We start from the raw sequence: 23,915 nt of genomic DNA, 5'->3' as shown, positions 1-23,915 counted from the left end.
AGAAATTATATAGTAAAAATAAAAATAATATATAGTGTGATAATAGCAAATTGAGTAATAACAGTAATGTGATGTAAAATATAGAGTATATACATATTATACACGATATATAATAATATAATAAGAGTAACATATAAATTATAATACAAAAATAAGCTTTTATGGCAGTTTTTTTTATATTTAAAAATTGTAATAATTACTAAAAATATTTTAATTTTAATTTTTGAAATTTGTTTTTTCCCTCCATGGACATGGCTGTGGTCGGGAGATTGTTCTGGAGTACGGTAGTATATGCTAGTTTAATAGCAGGAAAAAAATAATAGATGATATATAACATATATGATACAAAGTTATATACTTTAAAATAACGTATGATATAATAGGTGTATCACATATAATAAAATAATTTTTTCTGACAGTTTTTTCATAATGAAAACAACATGTAACATGATAATGTAATTTAATACTCGGTCATTACTAGTAATATATATAGTGATATATTACATTATTAAAATAGTAATAGTAATATATTAATAGTAATAGCAATATATTATTGGAATAGTAATATATTGTTAAAAAATATGCAGTAATCAATACAATTAGTAATAATAAATATAACCCATAACGTAATGATACAACACATTTTTATATCATAAAATCCAAGTTTCTAATTTGCATAAAAATAGAGTTTTAAAAATTAAGATTTTTTTTCAAGGTTTCTTTGGGGGGTGGCGGAGGGGCAGGAAGTTAAAATTTAAAATCTGGTTTCTTTTTTTTTTTTTTTTTTTTCATGCAATGGACGCGGTCTGGGTAGGGGACCATTTGTCCCAAGTTGCACTTGGAAAATTTTTTAAAACAATTTTTCATTATAATAAATATAATCTATAACATGTCATAAAGAAATGGATGTGATAATGTGTAACCATATGATAGCAGGGGAAATGTAGAATATATAGTATAAATGTATAATATATATCATATTGTAGTATGATGTATATGATAGCAGAAAAAATTTATAATATATAGTATGATGTATACATTCTATATCAGAGGATAAAATATGTCTTTTAAAATGATATAACATAATACATAGAATGCGTGATAAAAATATTTTTGTGACATTTATATGTGATAAAGACAGCGTGTGACATATTAACAATGTGATATGACACATGGCCCATGAGTTATGTAATATACATAATATGACATGTGATATGACATGTGATATATAATATACATAATATGACATGTGATATGACATGTGATATGTAATATACATAATATGACATGTGATATGACATGTGATATGTAATATACATAATGTGACATGTGATATGACACATGGCCCACGAGTTATGTAATATACATAATATGACATGTGGGCGTGGTGACACATGCCTTTAATCCCAGCACTCAGGAGGCAGAGGTAGGCGGATTTCTGAGTTCGAGGCCAGCCTGGTCTACAGAGTGAGTTCTTGGATAGCCAGAGCTATACAGAGAAACCCTGTCTTGCAAAACCAAAAAAACAAAACAAAACAAAAAACAAACAAAAAACATAATATAACATATGGCCGATATGATATACGCAGTCATGAATGAAGCAATGCTGTCATAATAAAACATAACATAATGTAATTACGTAATGTAATAAAACCACCCTGTGGACAGAGGCGATGGTAGTATATCACATACGAGATGTATAATAATGTGATACAGCATTGCGTATGTGACCCATGTAATGACGCAGGATCTGTGGGAACGATAGACATGGCTGCCTGTCATAGATCACGAACAGTAAATGTCCATAGCCAGTTTATACCACGGCGATCACACATGACGTGGTGCACACATACGCGAGGGAGATGTTATATATATGACCTGTGTGATAATGTGTGGCCGCACCCTAGAGACAATGTGTGAGGTAAAAGGAAGATAATAAAATCTGTCTGAGGCTCTTAAGTTTTTTTTTTGGTTTTGGCGAATGCGGATGTCAGGGTTTTCTTTTGTTTTTTTTTTTTTGTTTGTTTGTTTGTTTTTTATCTGTTTCGTTGTCATAAAGGTAACGCACGACGCGTGATGACATCACGTCGAGCGGCGTGTGATGCATACGATGACATAAATGTACAATAATAGAAATATTGTATAATATAATAATACATGACAGGACGTGACGATGTAATAACACATAATGTGTAGTGTAGTAATAAGGTGTCATGTAATAATGTAATAATAATGAAGATGATAATTAGAGTAACCAATTGTAATCAATAATGATCAAAAATAATAATATATAATATAACATATTTTATACTATATATTAGATATTAGATTATATGTTATATTTTATATATTATATGTTATATATTATATATTGTAGTATTATATATAAATATAATATATAATTATATAATATATAATGCATAGTATAGTACATAATGATGTAATAACACATAATGTGTAGTGTAGTCATAAGGTGTCATATGTAATGATGTAATAATAATGAAGATGATAATATATAATACATCATAGAGTAGCCAAGTATAATGATATAATGATGATGTCATAATAAAAACAATAATATATATTATTACATATTATCATATTATATATATTGTATATTATCCGTGTGACCTCACGGATTGTCACATGATCATGGGTCACGCAGTCACAGAACTGTGACACTGCCCAGGCCCCCCCACCCCAAGGTGAATATTAATGAGCGGCGATGAATATTCATGAGTGTCCTGATGTCCCTGTGGGCGGGGCCTCTGAAGACAGGAAGTGGGGTCAGGGAGGAGGTGGGGGTGTCCCTTTCCCACTGGAAATACCAGCCTTGGCACTAGAGGTACTGCCTTCCACACCGGAAGTCCTGCTCTCACCCGCAAGTAAGCCCCGCTCACCCCTGACCACGTCCCTCTCCCTGCCCTTCCTGCAGTTCTCCTGCCCCAGCTGTGCTGTCGTCGTGGGTAGGTGGTACCCGGGGTCGTGGGGTTGGCTGGGGGTCATGGAGGTTAAACTTGGGGGTCAGAGGTCACACACGGGGTTAGGGAATCACTCCTGGGGGGTCGGGGTCACAGGCATCAGTGGGCAACTACAGGAGCTGGGGTCACCCCGGGGTCAAGGGTCATACCTGAGGTCAGGTTTCACACATGGGGTTATAGGGGTCACCTGGGTCGGCCTGGGGTCACAGTGACATCACACGGTGGCCATCTTGTCTAGCCCCCCCCAGCCGGCAATAAAGAGCGCCAGGGACAGGAAGTCATCAGCGCTATTCCGACCAAGATGGGGAGTGATCGATGTGAGGGTCAAGGCCTGGGGGGGATCAGGATGGGCGGGGCCTGGGGTGTGATGGATGGGGAGATTGAAGGGTGGGGTGTGAGTGATTGACAGGTTGTGTGATGACATCACAGGCCCCACCCATGGGTGTGATGACATCACAGGCCACGCCCATGCCATGCATTCTCTGCCCTGGGCCTGAGTGATGAGATGCTGACAAGCCCCGCCCCCTCTGGCCCCACCCCCCTGCAGTGCACTTCCTGCCCCTGGACCTTGCCTCCCTGACGTCCATCCTAGGTTTCGCCCTGGAACTCCCCCTGCACCTGCTTGTCAACAATGGTGAGGGAGGGCGTGGGCGGGGCCTTGGATGTGGTGGGCGGGGCTTCAAGCAGGAGGGCGGGGGCACAGCCTTAGGAGACCTTGATGGGAATGAGCTCATGAATATTCATATGCAAATGACCTGAAGCCTATACAGGAGAGGCCACGCATTGCCTTTGTGGTATATGCAAATGAGCCATAAATGAAATGCAGATCTGCATGGGAATATTCATGAGCTTGCTCAGAGCCCCGTCCCTGTGCCTCCCAGGTCAGTTTGCATATGCAACTCGCCTCACTTGTGCGCTTCCCTGTATATGCAAATCACATGCAAATGCACCTCTGAATATTCATGAGTGCGGTGGGAAACTTGTTCCTTGGTTTTGGGGGAAGTTTACATATTCATGAGAAGCCACACCTCCTTACTGCCATGTATGCAAATGACACACAAATGCACACATGAATATTCATAGCCACAGGGGAGCTGTGGTCATGGGAGTCCTGCCCACAGCACCTAGGCCTGCACAGCCTGTGCCTAGGCCTGATCTGTTAATCAGGATCCTATGCCCCGCCCTTCCCCATCTGCTTTCTGTTCCCTTGCTCTGAACTGTCAGTCTGCCATAAGCCCCGCCCCCTTCCTAATCTTTCACCCCCAAGCCCCGCCCACAGGGTCCCCTAACTGAACCTGGGCCTGACCTGTCAGTCACTCACCTAAGCCCCGCCCACCCCACATCACTGCCCTCCGGGTTCGTGTCTCACATGGTACTGAGGGTGACTTAGGTCTGAGCTGTCAATCACGAGCTCAAGCTCTGCCACTTTGCCCATCTGCTTCCTGTTCCCCTGCTGAACTATCAGTCACATGCCCAAGTGTGAGTCCTGGCTAATTTGCATATGCAAAACGTGCAGTTACATGCAAATCACCCTGCCTATGCAAATGAACTGCCAATGCATGCAGATGAGCTCATGAATATGCAGAAAGCCTGCCACATATCAGGGAGAAGGGGTTAGGTGGCAATTTGCATATGCAAATTCTCTCCCTGTCTGCTGAGCTCTCGTGTTGATTTACATATGCAAATGAGATTGTATTACATATGCAAATGAGGCTGAACCTACAGCACAGTCTCCATGCCAATGGCATCTCATTTGCATGCAAATACGCCTGTAAATATTAATGACCCCAAGAACACAGAGCCATCCCCATGAATGCAGCATGGCTCAATTACATATTCATGAGCCGATTTGCATGTGCTTCTTATACCAATCCCCTGCTCTGCATCTGCTGTCGATCATTTACATCTACCATCCTGTAGATTTGCATGATGTCATTTGCAGATGAACCACGGCTTCCCCTGAATGTGCCTGACCTCATTTGCATATGCAAATCTGCCAGGGAGCTCAGGGACGCAGCAGACAGGGTGAGCAAGTGCGGGGTGTGGCTCCCTATGAATATGGACAGACTCATTTGCAGGGTAATTTACATATGACCAAACTGCATGAGTATTCGTGATCTGATTTGCATGCGCCTCATTTGCATGAGAAGGATTAAGTGTTCAGTGTCTTACGAATATGCGTGGTTCATTTGCATATGCAAATCACTAGGCCCTCTGCATGAAGGTGAGTTAGTTAATTTACATATTCATAGAGGACCCAGACCGATTTGCATATGCAAATGAGCCCAGCGTCCTTCACCCATTGCTCCTCTGCAATGTAAATGTGGAGCCTCACCCTCATGAATATGCAGATGAGAGGCGGGGTCTCCCAAACTGGAACCCATGTAGGGAACTCTGGGCTGGGTGGAGACAGGCAGGGGTGGTGTGGGCAGGACTTCCTTTCTGGGTCGTGGCTTTACTGTCAGTCACAGGGACCCTGTCCCTGTTCCTTTCCATCTCAATTGAGGTGGGCGGGGCTTCCTGTTCCTGTCCATCCCAGTTCTAGGGTTGGGACTTCCTATGTCTCTTAGACCCCACTCCAGGTGGGCAGGACTTCCTGTCTGTCATTTTCTGTTCCTGATATTCCCAATCCCTGGGGGCGGAACTTCCTGTCCGTCACTTTCTGACTCTGCTGTGACCCTGCCCATAACCTCATCCAGACCCCGTCTGACCCTGCCCTTACCCTCACCCCCGACCCAGACCTCTGATGCCCCCATGACTCCACAGTGGGTGTGATGCTGACCCCGCCCCATAACCCCCGACCCCCATGACCTGGAAGTGACCTGGAAGTGACCTGGGAGGGCAGGAAGTGACCCAGGAGGACAGGAATTGACTCTTCTGGACAGGAAATGCCCTGGGGTGACAGGAAGTGTGGCCCCGCCCTCCTGTGACCCCACCCCTCATATCTGCCCCCTGACCCCGCAGCAATGCCTACTCCTTATTTGCGGCCTACGTGCAGAGCAAGCTCATCCTTGCCCTCTTCGCCCTGCAGTTACAGTGCATCCTGGATGCCAGCAGCAACCCTGTGACCTCCAACATGTCCGACCCCAGCGTGGTCGACACCGAGCTGTACTGGGACACAGGGTGAGTTTTGCGCACGGTTGGATGACTAGTGTTCAAGGTGAGCGCGGGCTTGACCCCTGACCACCGTGTGACCTCACATGACCCCTCACGACCCTTTGTGACCTCAGACCTCATGTGACCCCCTCGTGACCTTGTGTGACCTCCACTGATCCCTTCTTATCCCTTGGTGACCCCTTGACCTCTGATGACCCCATGTGACCCTCTGGTGACATATGACCCATGACCCCTTCATGATCCCGCCTGACCCCTACTTGACCCCGCTTGACCCCCACGACCTCGAGCTACCCCTTGACTTCTGATGACCCCCACGTGACCCCTTATGACCCTTCCCTCCCCGCAGACCCTGGACTAGGGCAGCCACGCCAGAGCTGGAAGGGGTAGGAGGTTGCTACCTACGTGATGAAGCCGAGGTGGAGCCTCAGGCTGGCGGGGGTGGGGGTCAGGGTGGGGTGGGGTGGGGCGGGGGTGGGCGTGGCATGGTGATGACGTCACCACGGGGTGGGCAGGGCCCGGAGGTGAAGAATAAACAATGCCACAGCCCCAGCTGTTCCACACAACTGAGCGCATTTGCATAAATTAGCATTTTCTGTTTAGAAAAAATCTATGTGGACATTTGCCTCAATTATCTAAGATTTGCATAAAGTGGCAGAGATTGCATGAATTTGCATATATAATGGCCCAGTCACTCACCAAGCCAAACTCCATGCCAAGCCCAACCCCCTGGGAGGCGTCTCCAGCCAGTCCCGCATCCACCTGGCAGGAAGTGCCCCCTCCTCGTCCAGGGGGTGAGCAGAATGGGGGGACAGGAAGTGAGCGCAGCCGGCAGCAACAACGTTGGGTGTCAGGAACACAGTGGCCTCACTGTAAAGGCGGAACTGACGGGCCAGCACCCCGGACCCGCCTACAATGGGGTCATGGTGAGGTCACTTCATGTCCCTCTTGATGTCACTTCCTGCTGTCACTTTCTGCCTTAAGCAGCTGATGAACCCCCACCTGATAACATTACTTCCTGTCCCCTAAATAAAAACCCTAAGGCTGTTAACCCCCAAATCCTAAAAACTCTAAAATACTTAAAACTCCCTAAAAGAAACCAACAACCTTAAAAAAGAAAACCCTAAAAAACCCTCAAATCCTTAAACACTAAAAGAGCCATAAAAAGCTAAAAACAAACAAACAAAAAACAACAAAAACCCCCTAAAATACTCAATAAACACTTTAAAAAAAAAAAAAAACCTAAAATTCAAAAAAAGCAAGAACACTAAAAAGACCCTAAAAAAATTCTAAAACCCTGAAAAATGTCCTAAAATTCTACAAAACTAAAGAACCCTAAAAAGACACTAAAAACGATAAAACCATAAAAACAAACAAAAACCCCTATGGCCTTAAAATATCGCCCTAAACACTGAGAAAACCTTAAAATCATTTTTTAAATGAAAGAACCCTTTTAAAAAATACCTTAAAATCATTAATAAAAACTTAAAAAAATCCTAAAATTCTAAAAAAACCTCAAGAACTCTAAATTATTTATTTATTTATTTATTTATTTATTTATTTATTTATTTTTTGAGACAGGGTTTCTCTTTATAATCCTGGCTGTCCTGGAACTCACTCTGTAGACCAGGCTGGCCTTGAACTCAGAGATCCGCTTGCCTCTGCCTCCCGTGTGCTGGGACTAAAGGCGTGCGCCACCACGCCGGGCCTCTAAATTATTTTTAAAAGCCCTAAAACATCCTAACATAATAAAAATAATCTCTAGAACCCTAAAAAAACACTAAAAATCCCTAAAGCCCTAAAAAAAACCCTATAATGCTAAGAAAACCATAACATCTTTAAAAAAAAATAAAAGAACCCTAAAACACCCTAAAATCCTTTAAAAAAAATAAAAAAAAACCCTGAAACACTAAAAAATTCCCTTTAATTCTGAAAAACTCAAGAACACTAAGAAGGCCCCCCAAAAGCCCCTAAAACCATAAAAAAATAGAACCATGAGGCCTTAAAAAAAATCCCCAGAGAAACTGAAAAAAAAAAAAGACCAACATAAAATCATTTAAAAACCCTAAAAGAACTCTAAAAAGCTTTAAAAAAAAACCCTTAATCCTTAATATAAACTAAAAAAACCCTAAAATTCTACAACTCCCCCTGCAAGAACAGTAAAAATACCCAAAAAAATCCTAAAACCCCCAAAAAAGCATAAAATAATTTTTAAAAAACCTAAAAAGACATCAAAATCCTGAAACCCAAATAAAAACGCTAAAACCCTCTTTAAAAACACCTATAAAACTTTTAAACCCTAAATAGAAACATGAAACCCTAAAAAGAATCCTAAACCCCTAAAAAAACCCTAAAATTCTAAAAGAAACCCCAAACCCCAAAATTCTAAAAACCCCCAAATCCTAAAAAGACCCTAAAGCCTTTAAACACACACACACATAAAATGTAAAAAAAATCCTAAAATCCTTTAAAAACCCCAAAAGACTCTAAAACCCTAAAATACTTTTAAAATACATTAAAGGCTAAGGCCACCACTTCCTGGTAACCCTAAAACACCTAAACTTCAAAACTCCAAAAATAAAACCTTAAAATTAAAAAAAAAATATATATATATACTCATAGGGAAAAAAAAAAAACCTTAAAAAACACCATAAAACCCTAAAAAAAAAAAAAACTAAAAAAAACCCCAAAACCCTAAAACAACCCTAAACTCCTTAAAAAAAAACAGCAATAAACAGAAAAACACTAAAAATACACTTAAATACTGCAAACGAAAAAAACCCTTCAAAACACTCTTCTAAAGACCCTACAAAGCCCTTAAAAAAAACCACTGAAATTCTAAAAAAAAAAAAAAAAAAAAACCTAATAAACACAAGAATCCCAAAATGACGCTAAAACTCCTTTTTCTTTTTTGTTTGTTTTTGTTTGTTTGTTTGTTTTTGAGTTTTTGGAGACTGGGTTTCTCTGTGTATCCCTGGCTGTCCTGGAAGTCACTCTGTAGACCATGCTGGCCTCGAACTCAAAAATCCACCTACCTCTGCCTCCCAAGTGCTGGGATTAAAGGCATGGGCCACCACTGCCTGGCAACCCTAAAAACAATTAAACCCCAAATATAAAACCCTAATTTTTTTAAAAGAAAATCTAGTTCAACAACAACAAAAACCCAAAGAAATATAGTAAAATGCTAAAAAAAAGTAAAATAAAGCCTAAATTAAACCCCAAAACCCTAAAAGACACTAAAATCTAAAAAAGCCAAGGGAAAACACTAAAAATATACTAGAAGCCTGAAAACGAAAAAAAAAAAAAAAAAAAAAAAAAACCTTTAAAACACTCTTCTAAAAACTCTATAAACCCTTTAGAAAAACCCTAGAAATTTAAAAAATACACAAGTAGCCAAAATGGCCCTAAAATTTTCTTTCTTTCTTTCTGTCTTTCTTCTTTCTTTCTTTCTTTCTTTCTTTCTTTCTTTCTTTCTTTCTTTCCTTATTTCTTTCTTTTATTTTTTTGTTTTGAGTTTTTGGATACTGGGTTTCTCTGTTATCTCTGGCTGTCCTGGAACTCACTCTGTAGACCAGGCTGGCCACGAACTAAAATATCCACCTGCCTCTACCTCCCAAGATTTAAGGCATGGGCCATGGCCTGGCAACCCTAAATCTATGAAACACCATAATTAAAACCCTAAAAATTTCAATAAATATGCAAGAACAAACAAAGAAAACCTAAGAAAATCATTAAAATGCTAAAAAAAAAACAAACCTGAAGCATAAATATAACCCAAACACCCTAAAACACACTTAAATCCTTAAAAAAAAAAAGAAGAAAAAAACACTAAAAATACACTAGAAACCTGAAAACAAACAAACAAGAAAACTCTAAAACACTCTTCTAAAAACCCTACAAACCCTTAAACAAACAAACAAAAAAAACCCCTGAATTTCTAAAAAAATATACACAAGAAGCCAAAAAGTGTCTAAAATTCTTTTCATTTGTCTTTCTTTCTGTCTTCTTTCTTTCTTTCTTTCTTTCTTTCTTTCTTTCTTTCTTTCTTTGCGTCTTTCTTTCTTTTCGTCTTTGTGTCTTTTTTTCTTTCTTCTTTCTTCTTTCTTTTTTCTTTTTTTTTTTTTTGAGGTTTTTTTTAAGAAAATTTTCCATCTGAACAAAGATCTAAATCTACCAAGGAAACTAAAAAAACATTGTTATCTTCCCAAGGGACTGTGAAACCTTCATCATCTGCACTACATGCTCAGAAACCTCCTCACACTACAACAGGAAATCTAACAATTGTGAGATGTAAGCAAGGGCCTCTAGAACATTCTGTGCCTTTCCAGGGGACTGAAGGTTTTTTTAAATGTACCTCAATGAAACTAGAGCATTCAGCATCTTTCCAAAAGAAGCTAGAGCACTCGTCACACAAGGTAGAATCTCTGGATACCTTGCCATCTGTCCAAGGGACTACAGCAGATCCTTTGCCTCCTATAGGGTCTATGGGACCTCCCAAATCTGAAACTCGGTCTCCAGAAAATTTCCCATCTGAACAAAGATCTTCTAAATCCACCAGGAAAACTAAAAAAAAAAAAAAAAAAAAAAACGTTATCTTCCCAAGGGAATGTGGAACATTCATCATCTGCACCATATGCTCCGAAACCTCCTCACACTACAACAGGAACTCTAACAATTGTGACATGTAAGCAAGGGCCTCTAGAACATTCTGTGCCTTTCCAGGGGACTGAGGGTTCTTCCACAATCTACCTCAGGGAAAATAGAGCATTCAGCATCTTTCCAAAAGAAGCTAGAGCTCTTATTACACATGGTAGAATCTCTGGATAACTTGCCATCTGTCCAAGGGACTACAACAGATCCTTTGCTTCCTTTAGGGGCTATGGGACTTCCAAAATCTGAAACTAGGACTCCAGAAAATTTTCCATCTGAACAAAGATCTAAATCCACCAGGAAAACTAAAAGAATATTGATATCTTCCCAAGAGACTGTGAAACCTTCATCATCTGTATCATGTACTCAGAAATTTCCCCAAACTACATCAGGCACTCCAACAACTGTGAGATGTAAGCAAGCACCTCTAGAACATTCTATATCTGTCCAGGAAACTGTGGGTACTTTGCCATCTATCCCAGTGTTTCTAGAACATGCACCATCTTTCCAACAGAAGCCAGGGAACTCGTTACACACAGTAGAATCTCAGGATACCTCACCTTCTCTCCAAGGGACTATAGGCCCTTTGCCACATCCCTCAGGTCATACAGGACATTCACAACCTGACCAACGATCTCAGGAGTCTTCTTTAGAAGTCTCAAGGGATCTAGCATATTTGCTATCTACCAAACTTAGCATATCTGTTGAGGCATCCCTAGGCCTTTTACTATATACTCAACAGTCTATCCAGCAGTCATCATCTCCCAAAAGATTCTGGGATCATCGGAGTCTGCCCAGTGTACTCATAAACATTTTTCTTCGGTCTCAGGTTCTTTGGGAATGTCTTCATCTGTACCAAGGATGCCAGATACATTGCCACATGTCCCAAAGCCTCTTGGCCATTCCTCACCAACAGAAGCAAGTCAAGCTCCTCCACCATCTTTGCAAAAAGCTGTGGCAACTTCCCTGTATTCACAAGCAACTCTTGAGCTGAATGCATCAGCACAAATTTCTCCATTACTCTCACCATCTACTCAGGTGCCTAGACAAGCTCCCCTTAATGCAGAAGCCAGTTTGGGAGAGTCCATAGCTGCCCAGGGAGGTGAAGAACTTTTGCCATTAACTTCTCAAGGGCACAAGAAAAACTGCACAGTGGCAAAGGGAATTTTGCCTGTGCCAAGTTCTTTGTCATCCGTCTGAAGAATCTAGAACCTTCAGCAGATTCCACAGGGATTCTGGCATTGGGACAATGTAAACACACAGAGACTAATGTGGGCACTTTGCCTCGAGTGAGGGAGGATGTTGGATCTTCTACGTCTGCTTTGCCTACTCTAGGAACTTTGCCACCATCACCTCGAGAACCTGGTAGACATTCATCTTTTACTCAAGGAGGTGCAGAAACATTCCCATCTGGTCAAGGGAATCACACACCTTTGCAATCAGCCCAGGGGCCTCTGAAACTTTCTATCTCAGCCCAGGCAATGACCCATATCTCGGGATCTGCTGAAGGGGTTCTACGGCATTCAGCTAATTCCCCAGTAGTTTCAGAAACAAATGAATATTCTCCATCTACCCGAGGGACTTCAGACATTTCCAGATGTGCTGGACTGCATCTGAATCTTTCTGCATCACTATATGTAACTCCATCATGCTCTAGATCTGAGCAAGGAACTGTGGGACCTTGTTTATCTGAAAAAAGTGGTCTGAAAGTGACTAAATCTAAAGAAACAACTCTAGGGTCGTCGACATCTACTCAGGGCACTGAGGGGCATTCCTTATCTGCAGAAGCCAAAGTAGGAAAGTCCATGTCTGCAAAGGAGGCTCTGGGAACTTGACTTCCCACTCCAGGACATCTGGGGTCTACCCAAAATACTCAGGTGCTACCAGAATGTGTGTCATCAGATCAGATGCCTCTGGGAATATCTTTATCTTCACAAGGAACTCTAGGCTCTGCATCCTCCCAGGAGGCATTTGGACATTTCTGTTCTGCGTAAGGGTCTTCAAAACTGCCCACATCTAAACAGGGGAATGCACAAACTGTTTCATCTGCTCAAGATACTTTGCATCTTCCAACTTTATGGCAGACAGATATGGGATTTTCTCCAATTGCCCAACATTTTGCACAAAGATCCCCAGCTTTCCCAAGGGACACTGGACCTTTCCTACCTAGCCAGGAATCTCAAGAATCCTTTTGTCCTTCACCATCAGATGTAGGACATTGCCCACCTGTACTGGCTATTTGGGAGCATCTTGTAACTACTCCAGTGGTTCTAGAAGCTTTGCCATCTTTTCAAAAGCCCAAGGAACTTTACAGGGCAGAAGAGGGAACATTGCCCATGCAGAGTTCTTTTTTCCCCAACCAAAGAAATCTGGAAAATTCAACAGATGCCACAGGGATATTGGCACAATATGAAGAATCACAGAGTGCTTTAGGCCATTTGCCACAAGTGAGGGAGGCTGTAGCATCTTCTCAGTCTACTTCAGTGACTCTAGGAACTTTGCCACCATCACCTCCAGAACCTAGTAGACATTCCTCTTCTACCCAAGGAGGTGTAGAGGCTTTCCCATTTGGCTATGGGTATCTAGCACCTTTGCAATCTGCCCAGGGGACTCACTTTCTATCTCAGTCTCAGCCCAGGCAGTGATGAATACATCAAAATGTTCTGAATGTTCTCATAGTCCTCTGGGTCTTTCCTTCTCAGAACAAGGGACTCCAGCATCTTCTGATTCTGCTCATGGAGGTGTGAGTCCCTGTCTCTCTGCACAGGGGACTGTACATGTGTCCACATGTCCACAAAGGTCTACCCAACATTCTACATCTTCCAAAAGGTTTTCAAGTCATTCTTTACATACACAAGGTATAGGAACTCAGCCCCCATCTACACATTACACAGTAGTAGACTCACCATCTTTCTCAGTGTGTCAGGGATATACCAACCCTGCTCAAAATATGGAAAGAACTTTGAGATCTGACCAAGGATCTCTGAGAATTTCAGCAACTAAACAAGGCTCTGTAGAACCTTTGCCACCTCCCCAGGGGACTCTAGGATATTCTTCATTTGCATCAGGTGCACAAAAATTTTCAAAGGCTACCCCAGGACATGTGATATCCAATGACTCACCACTGGAACTTGCAATTTCTGCCCAACTTAGTTCCTCACTTCCTTCCCTAAGCCTTTTGGATCTTTCCCTTTCCACAGAAGAGCCTTTAGATCTCTCTAAACCTACCGAGGGACCTTTTACTTCATGCCAGGGACCAAATGAGTCTTTGAATTCTCCACAAAGTGTTCAAGAAACAGATCCATCTGCTTCAGATCCTTCAGGATCTATGCATTCTTCCAAAGGACCCATGGTAATTTCTTCATCTGGACAGGGAACACTAGGATCTGTATCATCTGCCCTAGAGCCTTTGACAATGTCCCTATCTGCTCAAGTAAATCCAGGACCTTTGTTATCTGTTCAAGAAGCTGGAGGCCCTTGCCTGTCTCTAAAGGGAATCTGGAAGGTTGTAATTGTACACATGGCAAGCCAGAAGTGGCCAATGCTTCACAAGGAGCTTTGGAAATTTCAGCATCTACCATAGTGAGTCTAGGACCTTCTCCATCTGTCTGATTGGATTTGAAAGTGTCACAATCTGTCTTAATGTCTCGGAGACCTTCCCTGTCTGACCAAGATGTACTAGAAACATCAATATTTGCCCAAGGACTTCCAGAAACTTCCTTGTTATCTCAAGAGCCTCTAGGACCCTGTTTGGAAAAAGAGGCTTTAGGATATTCACCATCCAATCCAGAAGATCTTGGACTTTCTGATTCTGCCCAGGACACACTAGAAACACGGGCATGTATGCAAAATAGAGCAGAAATACCACCTGTCACCCAAGAGGTCATAGAATCTTTGTCAGCCACACAAGATTCTCCCACATTACCAGCTCCTTCACCACTTAGTCCAGAGGCAGGAGAACCTCTGCCATGTACCCAATCCATTTCTAAGAGTTCAGAATCTGTGTCAGGGACTCTAGAAGCTTTGCTATCTGTGTTAGGGTCTCTGTGTCTTTGGAAACCCAATGAAGGTGCTCTGGGCCCTTTAGTATCTGAACAAGGGATCCTGGGAACACCAGCATTTCCCCAGGAAAGTCTAGAACTTTCACAACCAGCCCAGGGGCCTCTAGAACCTATGCCATCTCCCCAAGAAACTGTGGGTACTTCCTTTTCAACAGAGTTTCAGGGACTGTCCCTTTGTGCAGAACGGAACTTTATTCCTACCCCTCTTCATGAAGATGGCCAGAGAAATTCCTCTTATCCCAAGAAGAGCCCTAGACGTTTCAAATCTAACCAAAGGATATTGAAACATGTCCCATTTCCTGAAGGGGATATCAATTACTGCCTTTCAGAACTTGATGCCTTAAAATGTATCTATCTCTTCTGCCAAAAGTAGCCTCACATCTTTCAAGTATGCAGAAAAGGAATGCAGTCCTACTTCTACTCCTCAAAGGAGCATCTCCCCCTTAAAATCACCAGAATTGAGTTTCAGATCTAGTGTCCCTTGTAACAGTGGTCTCAGTCATTCTCCTTCTCCAGGGGGTTGCCCCACACCTTCTAAATTGTGGAAAACAAGACCAAGCCCTTTCTCTGTAGATCAAGCAGGCCTGAAATTTGTGCGCTCAAAACAGGCAGGCTGGAAACACTGCCATTCTTCCAAAATGTGGTTAAGAGCTTGCAAATCTAAGAAAAGAGGTGTAAAGCATAAAACTGTGACTAACATAAACCTCACCACTTCTGATTCTGCCAAAGGAGCCTGCGGATGCTCACCATTTCATGAGGAGGGCCCCAGAAGTCCCCCACCAACCCAAGGCATTCACAGATGATCCAAGTCTACTGAAATCCCATCAGAAAATGCCCTTTCTGACCAATGGGACACCCAAGCTTCCAATTCAGAGCATGAGGTTGGCAAATCATCTTCCATCCCTACAGAAGAGTGCATGCAAACCACTCTTTCTCATGAAGAGAGCCTCAGGCATCCCACCTCTCCTCATGAGATTCCCAGACAAACTACTTCTACCAGAAGTCAGAGGAATGCCCCTGTTACCCAAGAAGCCGTGCAAACTTCTGTAGATTAAGAATGCATTGAGTCATCTCCAGATGGAGACAGTCCCTGTAGAAGTGTCAAGCTCTCATCATTACCCCAAGAGGGTATCAGCCACCCTGTTTCTACTAAGGAGGGCTCAGAACATGTTCCTATTGTCCAAGAGGGAGAGAAACCTTCCATTAGTGCTAAATGGGAGCCCATAGCTATGGTGCCTACCCTATGGGGATTCATACCTACACGAGTTCCAAAAGGGAGTGCCACATTCCCTTTTGGAACATTCCCTGTTATGCAAAGATATTACAGACATATAATATCTCAAGCAGAGGACATGATACGTGGTCTCTCTTGCCCAGGGAGAGACCCATTATTACAATATGAATTTGGGTACCCCCTTTGTGATCATTCTATCCTAGGAGGCCACAAATATTCACGTCATATGAAAATCAATCTCAACAGGATCGCCAGCAAAAGGGGAGCTGTACTTCTTTTCTCTCCCCTAAAGGAGGTATCGGACCTTCTCAATCTAACCAATGTGGACTCAGACTTTCCAGTTCTCACCAAAGGGACACTGGTTATGTGACCCCTGTTTCAGAAATGCTCAGAATGCTTCAGGCTGGAAGAGGTAGCCTCTCAAATACCCCATCTAAGAAATTGGGCCTCACAAATACTTTTTATGACAAAAGAGATACCGTAAATGCTCTAGGAGGCTTCCGACTTACTCCTGCCCAGGGATGCACCAGAGCTTCCCAGCCTGCCAAATGGAACCTGTAAGGCAGTCCATCTCAAGAGGGCAGCCTGGGTCCTATTCTCTCTTATCCTGGCATTTTCAGTTCTTTTTTGGTCCACAAGCTGCCCTCATGTTTTCCCTTTCTTTGCCCCTTATGAGCAACATGAGTTTAGAGCTTTTTCTTCTCATCAACTGTCTATCAAACTTATAATTTCCACTCCTAGCTGCCTCAGATGCACATTGAAGCATCATATATGCCCCTGTGACTAAAAGCGGGACAAGAATCCCCCTTCTGATTAAGAGTAGCTCACAATTTGTAGCCAGAAGAGCATGCTATATAATTCTCACCTCATGGAGAATATTATGTGCTACTTCTGATCACTGAGGACTTAGACCTACCTACTGGATCTGATCTAATCCATGACTAATCGACTCTCTTGATCTAAGGTGCACCGAGTGTTTCATATTCTGATCCTCTGACCTCATTACCTCTGTCCAAGGAGCAGGACCCTGGTTCCTGAGGTCCCAGAGCCTAAGAGTAGCCAGCAAGTTCATAAACTCAGGACATATACATTAAGTTGCCCAGCAGAAACGAGAAAGCCTTGCCATTTTCAGAAGTAGGGAGCTGATTTATCAGGAGAACTAGCTGGGAAGTGCCTCCTAGCATACTGGAGATTGATTAGTCTGTTGCATGGACTGCATGATATGTGTGTTCTAGGTTCCCAGGAAGCCTCGATAATGAAATATTCAGGCCTTCTCTCCTCTCCAAATCGACCCTTGATATTGTACAGATACAAGAGTCTTTGGCATTTCTACTTTCCCCAACATGGTATGAAACTTTCTGCCTCTAAAGGATGGCATCCTTTATAGATTGTTCGTGGATACGTCAACATTCTCACTTTGTCAATGGGTCCTCCAAATTGTGGTTCTGACACAGAAACCTCAGAATTACTCCTTCAGCACCAAATAGGCTCACACTTCTACCCCATTCTTGAAGTGTGACTTAAATCACTCTCAATGGCTCAAGGAGTCATCAGGTACACTTCGTCAAAACCAGGAATTCAAATACATTCCAGGCATTCTTCTCTAGTAAGGTTCAGATCTACAGCTTAAGAATCACAGATCTTCCAAACTTCTTTATGGACCAAGGGGACTTCTGATCTGCCCATTCTGAACCAGGGATCCTGAGATCTTCCCCAATGGCCCAAGTGACCTTAATCTTACCTGTCTAGAACCAATGTGCTGGGGCTGGAGAGATGGCTCAGCTGTTAAAAGCACTGACTGCTCTTCCACAGGTCCTGAATTCAATTCCCAGTAACTACATGTTGGCTCAGAACCATCTGTAATGGGACACAATGCCACCTTATGGTGTGTCTGAAGACAATGACAGTGTACCCACATACATGAAATAGAACCTACATGACTCACAACTTCCACCAATAACTCAAGGGGGTTTCAGATGTACCCCCTCAACATTAAATATGTTAGAAACTCCACGGAGTTGAAGGCAGCATTAACATATGATTACTAGAAACCTCAGAAATTCTTTAATTGCCCTCAGAATTACCACTTCAGAACAAAGGTGTCACATAGGTCCTCAATGACTGAATATGCCCTGATACATATGACATGATAAGCAAAAGACTTCAGACCTCAACCACATCTTAAGAAGACCACAAATATGGGTCTTTTACTATCAGCATGCAATAGAATTGATGAAGTCTCAATGGGGACTCAGATGTACCCTTCTAGACCCAGGACAATTTATACCTCCAGTGTAAACAGCAACTCCATCAAGTCATGCCCCCTCAGAAGTAAAGTGTCCCATAACTTCAAGGGGGCTGACACCCAGTTGGTTTATCTTTTGAAGAGGGCCTAGGCCTTACTTCCTCTAACCATAGTATCCCCTGACATTATGGGTATGCCAAAGGGGTCAGCTGACTTTGAGGAAAAACACTTTATTATTCCTCCTTCTGCACTGGAGGGTTCTGAAGCATGCCACTCTGATGAAGCAAGGTATAGAACTGAGCTTGTGAGTGACGAGTTTATCTCAAATATTCAGGCTCAGCTCTAGTGTGCTTAAGGCTGTATCCTTGATACCAGGAATTCACAGGAGCTTCACTCTTTGTTCATGGCTGACTCAGGTCTACCATTCAACTAAGAGCTTCTCCCTCAGACCTAATTGGTTAGGTAATACACCTTTGACCACCAAAAAATCCCTCAGAGAACTCTGGATTCAAGTCTCATGGCCAATGTATAAAAACTTCAGCCTTTATCCAAGGCTCTCTTTAAGCTGGTAACTGTCCTCCACACCCACACCTGTGTGGCCTGTTGTAAGTTTAAAAAAAGGAACAAATCCAGGGATTTTGAGCTGACTTGTCAGAAGAAACCTCAGATTGCTGTCAAATCTGCAGTGACGTCCTCAGAGATAAGAATTTTCTAGAGTTCTCTGAAGATGTGGAGGCCTGAAGTGCCTGGACCAACCTCCTCTATGGAAGGTAAACAGGGCTACTCCTCTACTGTCCAACAGGGTTGAGAGACTTTCTCCTTTCCAAACTTATAGTATTTTCCTACCTGTGATGATCGACATCATAAAATGTACCCCTTTGACCCAATGGGCTCTCATAAAAATCCCTTCTGCTCAGGAGCCCATGGGATATGTTATTTCTGACTAAGGAGCATTTCTCCCTCTGTTCAAAGTTCACAGAAATCAAGAAGAGGAGGCCAATCTAGGAACCTTATGCCACTTCCTTGAGTACAGTCACATAACATGGTGTTAAATCATAATTCTCAGTTCTGGTTGGTTGAATGTAATTCTTAGGAGGCAATCATGCTGAGGACACAAACCCAAGCTTTTCACGAATCATGGTATTTATATTTGGTGCATTGCTAATCCAGCTAAAGATATGGATACCCCAAGCTGTGAAGAACTGTTAGAAGGTGTGGCAATGCTAGGACCTCATGAGCTAAGGTAAGCTATTTAATTTTTGCTCAAAATACTATGGGGATTTTCATACCCTGATCATCTCTCCTGTTACAAGGTTATCAGCACCTCATTTCTTCCCAGGGCTACTCACTCACTCTACCTCTGATTAAGGAGGCATCACATCTTTTCACTGAAGCAAAGGGAGCCTCTGATCGTACCACTTTGTCCAAAGGAGACTTGGACATTCATTTAGGTCGAGGAATCCCACAAAACTTGCTGATAATATGGACTGAACATTAGATATTTTTCCTAATGTGTCCCAGAATTTCCTTCAGTTCAAGGTAAACTCTAGGTTCAATAAGGTTTCAATGAAGAATCTTTGACATAAATACTCTGTCAAGGAAGAAACTTTCATTTTATTTTTGAATTAGGGAAATATAGACACACACTTAAATTTGAAAGGAACTTAGTACAAATTTTGCTGCTCAAGGAGCCTACAGAAAAGCCACTGACATGAAAAACTCAAGCTGATGTTCTTTTTTTTTTTTTTCTTCTTCTTCTTCTTCTCAAGGAAACTTTAACTCAACATCTCTTAACCATGCGTACCTCAGAAAATTCACTTCCAGTGATGGCCGACTAGGCCATCTTTTGATACGTATGCAGCTAGAGACAAGAACTCAAGGGTACTGGTTAGTTCATATTGTTGTTCCACCTATAGGGTTGCAGATACCTTTAGCTCCTTGGGTACTTTCTCTAGATCCTCCATTGGGGGCTCTGTGATCCATCCAATAGCTGACTGTGAGCATCCACTTTTGTGTTTGCTAGGCTCTGGAATAGTCTCACAAGAGACAGCTATATCTGGATACTTTCAGCAAAATCTTGCTAGTGTATGCAAAGGTGTCATCGTTTGGAGGCTGATTATGGGATGGATCCATGGATATGGCAGTCTCTAGATGATCCATCCTTTTGTCTCAACTCCAAACTTTGTCTTTTTAACTCCTTCCATGGATGTTTTGTTCCCAATTCTAAGAAGGGGCATAGTGTCCACACTTTGGTGTTCATTGTTCTTGAGTTTCATGTGTTTCACAAATTGTATCTTATAACTTGGGTATTCTAAGTTTCTGGGCTAATATCCACTTATCAGTGAGTACATATCATTTGAGTTCTTTTGTGACTGTGTTACCTCACTCAGGATGATGCCTTCCAGGTCCAACCATTTGTCTCTGGTTATATGTGGAGTTCCTTGATCCACTTTGATTTGACCTTAGTACAAGGAGATAGGAATGGATCAATTCACATTCTTCTACACGATAACCATAAAGTGTGCCAGCACCATTTCTTGAAAATGCTGTCTCCTTTCCACTGGATGGTTTTAGCTCCCTTGTCAAAGATCAAGTGACCATAGGTGTTTGGGTTCATTTCTGGGTCTTCGATTCTATTTCATTGGTCTACTTCTCTGTCACTATACCAGAACCATGCAGTTTTTAATCAGAATTGCTCTGTAGTACAGGTTTAGGTCAGGCATGGTGATTCCCCCAGAGGTTCTTTATCCTTGAGAAGAATTTTGCTATCCTAGGTTTTTTGTTATTCCAGATGAATTTGCAGATTGCTCTTTCTAATTCGTTGAAGAATTGAGTTGGAATTTTGATGAGGATAGCATTGAATCTGTAGATTGCTTTTGGCAAGATAGCCATTTTTACAATGTTGATCCTGCCAATCCATGAGCATGGGAGATCTTTCCATCTTCTGAGATCTTCTATAATTTCTTTCTTCAGAGACTTGAAGTTCTTATCATACAGATCTTTCACTTCCTTAGTTAGAGTCACGCCAATGTATTTTATATCATTTGTGACTGTTGATAAGGGTGTTATTTCCCTAATTTCTTTCTCAGCCTGTTTATTCTTTGTGTAGAGAAAGGCCATTGACTTGTTTGAGTTAATTTTATATCCAACTACTTCACCGAAGCTGTTTATCAGGTTTAGAAGTTCTCTGGTGGAAGTTTTAGGGTCACTTATATATACTATCATATCATCTGCAAAAAGTGATATTTTGACTTCTTCCTTTCCAATTTGTATCCCCTTGATCTCCTTTTGTTGTCGAATTGCTCTGGCTAGGACTTCCAGTACAATGTTGAATAGGTAGGGAGAAAGTGGGCAGCCTTGTCTAGTCCCTGTCTTTAGTCAGATTGCTTCCAGCTTCTCACCATTTACTTTGATGGATGTTGGCTACTGGTTTGCTGTAGATTGCTTTTATCATGTTTAGGTATGGGCCTTGAATTCCTGATCTTTCCAAGACTTTTATCATGAATGGGTGTTGGATCTTGCCAAATGATTTCTCCACATCTAAGGAGATGATCATGTACTGTTTATCTTTGAGTTTGTTTATATAATCGATTATGTTGATGGATTTCCGTATATTAAACCATCCTTGCATCCCTGGTATAAAACCTACTTGTTCAGGATGGATGATTGTTTTAATGTGTTCTTGGATTCGATTAGTGAGAATTTTATTGAGGATTTTTCCATCGATAATCATAAGGGAAATTTGTTTGAAGTTGTCTACCTTTGTTGGATCTTCCTATGGTTTAGGTATCAGAGTAATTGTGGCTTCATAGAATGAGTTGGGTAGAGTACCTTCTACTTCTATTTTGTGGAATAGTTTGTGCAGAGCTAAATCTTAGAATTAGATCTTCTTTGAAGGTCTGATAGAACTCTGCATTAAACCCATCTGGTCCTGGGATTTTTTTGGTTGGGAGACTATTAATGACTGCTTCTATTTCTTTAGGGGATATGGGACTGTTTAGATTGTTAACTTGATCCTGATTTAACTTTGGTACCTGGTATGTGTCTAGAAATTTGTCCATTTCATCCAGGTTCTCCAGTTTTGTTGAGTATAGCCTTTTGTAGAAGGATCTGATGGGTGTTTTGAATTTCTTCAGGATCTGTTGTTATGTCTCCCTTTTCATTTCTGATTTTGTTAATTAGGATGATGTCCCTGTGCCCTCTAGTGAGTCTGGCTAAGGGTTTATCTATTTTGTTCATTTTCTCAAAGAACCAGCTCTTCGTTTGTTTGATTCTTTGAATAGTTTTTCTTGTTTCCACTTGATTGATTTCGCCCCTGAGTTTGATTATTTCCTGCCATCTACTCCTCTTGGGTGAATTTGCTTCCTTTTGTTCCAGAGCTTTTAGGTGTTCTGTCAGGCTGCTAGTGTGTGCTCTCTCTAGTTTCTTTTTGGAGGCACTCAGAGCTATGAGTTTTCCTCTTAGAAATGCTTTCATTGTGTCCCCTAAGTTTGGGTATGTTGTGGCTTCATTTTCATTAAACTCTACAAAGTCTTTAATTTCTTTCTTTATTTCTTCCTTGACCAAGGTATCTGAAGGGGGAAAGTGGGTACAAAGAAATAATCATCACCTGATCACCAGCCCGGCTTTCAAAAAAAAAAAAAAAAAGTAATTCTTTGTAAGTGTGGTGATTGAATCATTAATCTGCCGCAGCAGCAATGTTTTAAAAAGTTCAATCTAACTAACGCTGTGGGTGACAATGACATTGCCCAAGTGAGGGGCTGGAACCCCCCTTAGAGTTTTCATACAACTCATAGATTATGAGGGATGTGATGTTAGGTTAGCAAAAATCCACAACAGCATGAAATCCTCAGTACACAATCCTCAGGCACTGCCTCTCCCAGGCACACCCACCTTGCTTGGGCTATCCACTGGGCCACATTCCATAAGTTCTAATGGTTTTGCTGTTCCTCTTGTACAGCACCCAACATGTATCTATCCAATATGTTACTGCAGGGTTTATAACATACATATGGAATTCAGAAGTACATGTCATATTGTCTTGTCTTTCCTTCTACCAGGCACATATTGAGGATCAAACACAGATTAACTGGAATAGATGTAACCTCCTCCTAACAACCCCACTCCCCCACCCCCACTGTCTCTCCCCAACCTGAAGCTGGCTCAACCAGACCTTGACTTTGCTGCCAGGGTGGAGCCTGCCTCCCTAGATCACTCTGTTGTTCAGCCACTGTTGCTGCTGCTACCTGCTGGACGTCGGCCTAGCTATTCTGGAGACTGCATCCTATCCTACATGTGGTCACCTGCAGCTGGGCTCCAAGGATGAATTGGTGGGAATGGGCCTCCCTCCTCCTTTATAAAGCGCATCTGCCATTAAACATTAGAACCTTGAGCAGACTAGTTGTCTTGGTTCCATTATTTCTCGACCCGCCTAGGTCCCCTCTTCTCTTTCAGCTCCAGGCTGCCTCCCAGGCTCGAACCCAGACATGAGAGCCGCAGGCCAGCCCCAACACATAACTACAGTTACCACTTATCTGTCTAACCAGTCCCAATACTGTGTTGTATCAAGCTGACTTAAAGGATTATGTAAACTCTTATTCCCAAATGTACATCATATCATCACTATTGCC

General features: G+C 42.0%; 1 protein-coding gene across 4 annotated transcripts in view; it reads left to right on the top strand.

The window, feature by feature from the left end:
- LOC147004868 (uncharacterized) overlaps positions 1 to 23,682 on the top strand; it is a 29,475-nt gene extending 5,793 nt beyond the window's left edge. The window contains exons 2-3 of one of the 4 annotated variants that reach the window (XM_085838310.1): positions 6,013 to 6,104; positions 11,575 to 23,682. In XM_085838310.1, the coding sequence (XP_085694436.1) occupies positions 6,013 to 6,049 (37 nt within the window). In that variant the 3' untranslated portion in view covers positions 6,050 to 6,104; positions 11,575 to 23,682. Of the gene's footprint in view, positions 1 to 6,012; positions 6,458 to 10,304 lie in introns of those variants that run through there. The other 3 variants (XM_085838309.1, XM_085838308.1, XM_085838307.1) reach the window with 3 other exon arrangements.
- The last annotated feature ends 233 nt before the right edge of the window (positions 23,683 to 23,915 follow it).

Source organism: Mus caroli, unplaced genomic scaffold (genome assembly GCF_978045245.1).
Source record: "Mus caroli unplaced genomic scaffold, Mus_caroli_1 scaffold_5, whole genome shotgun sequence".
In the NCBI taxonomy this organism is placed as follows: domain Eukaryota; kingdom Metazoa; phylum Chordata; class Mammalia; order Rodentia; family Muridae; genus Mus; species Mus caroli.
Note: the sequence above shows the minus strand (reverse complement) of the source record. Positions and strands in the feature narration are given on the sequence as shown.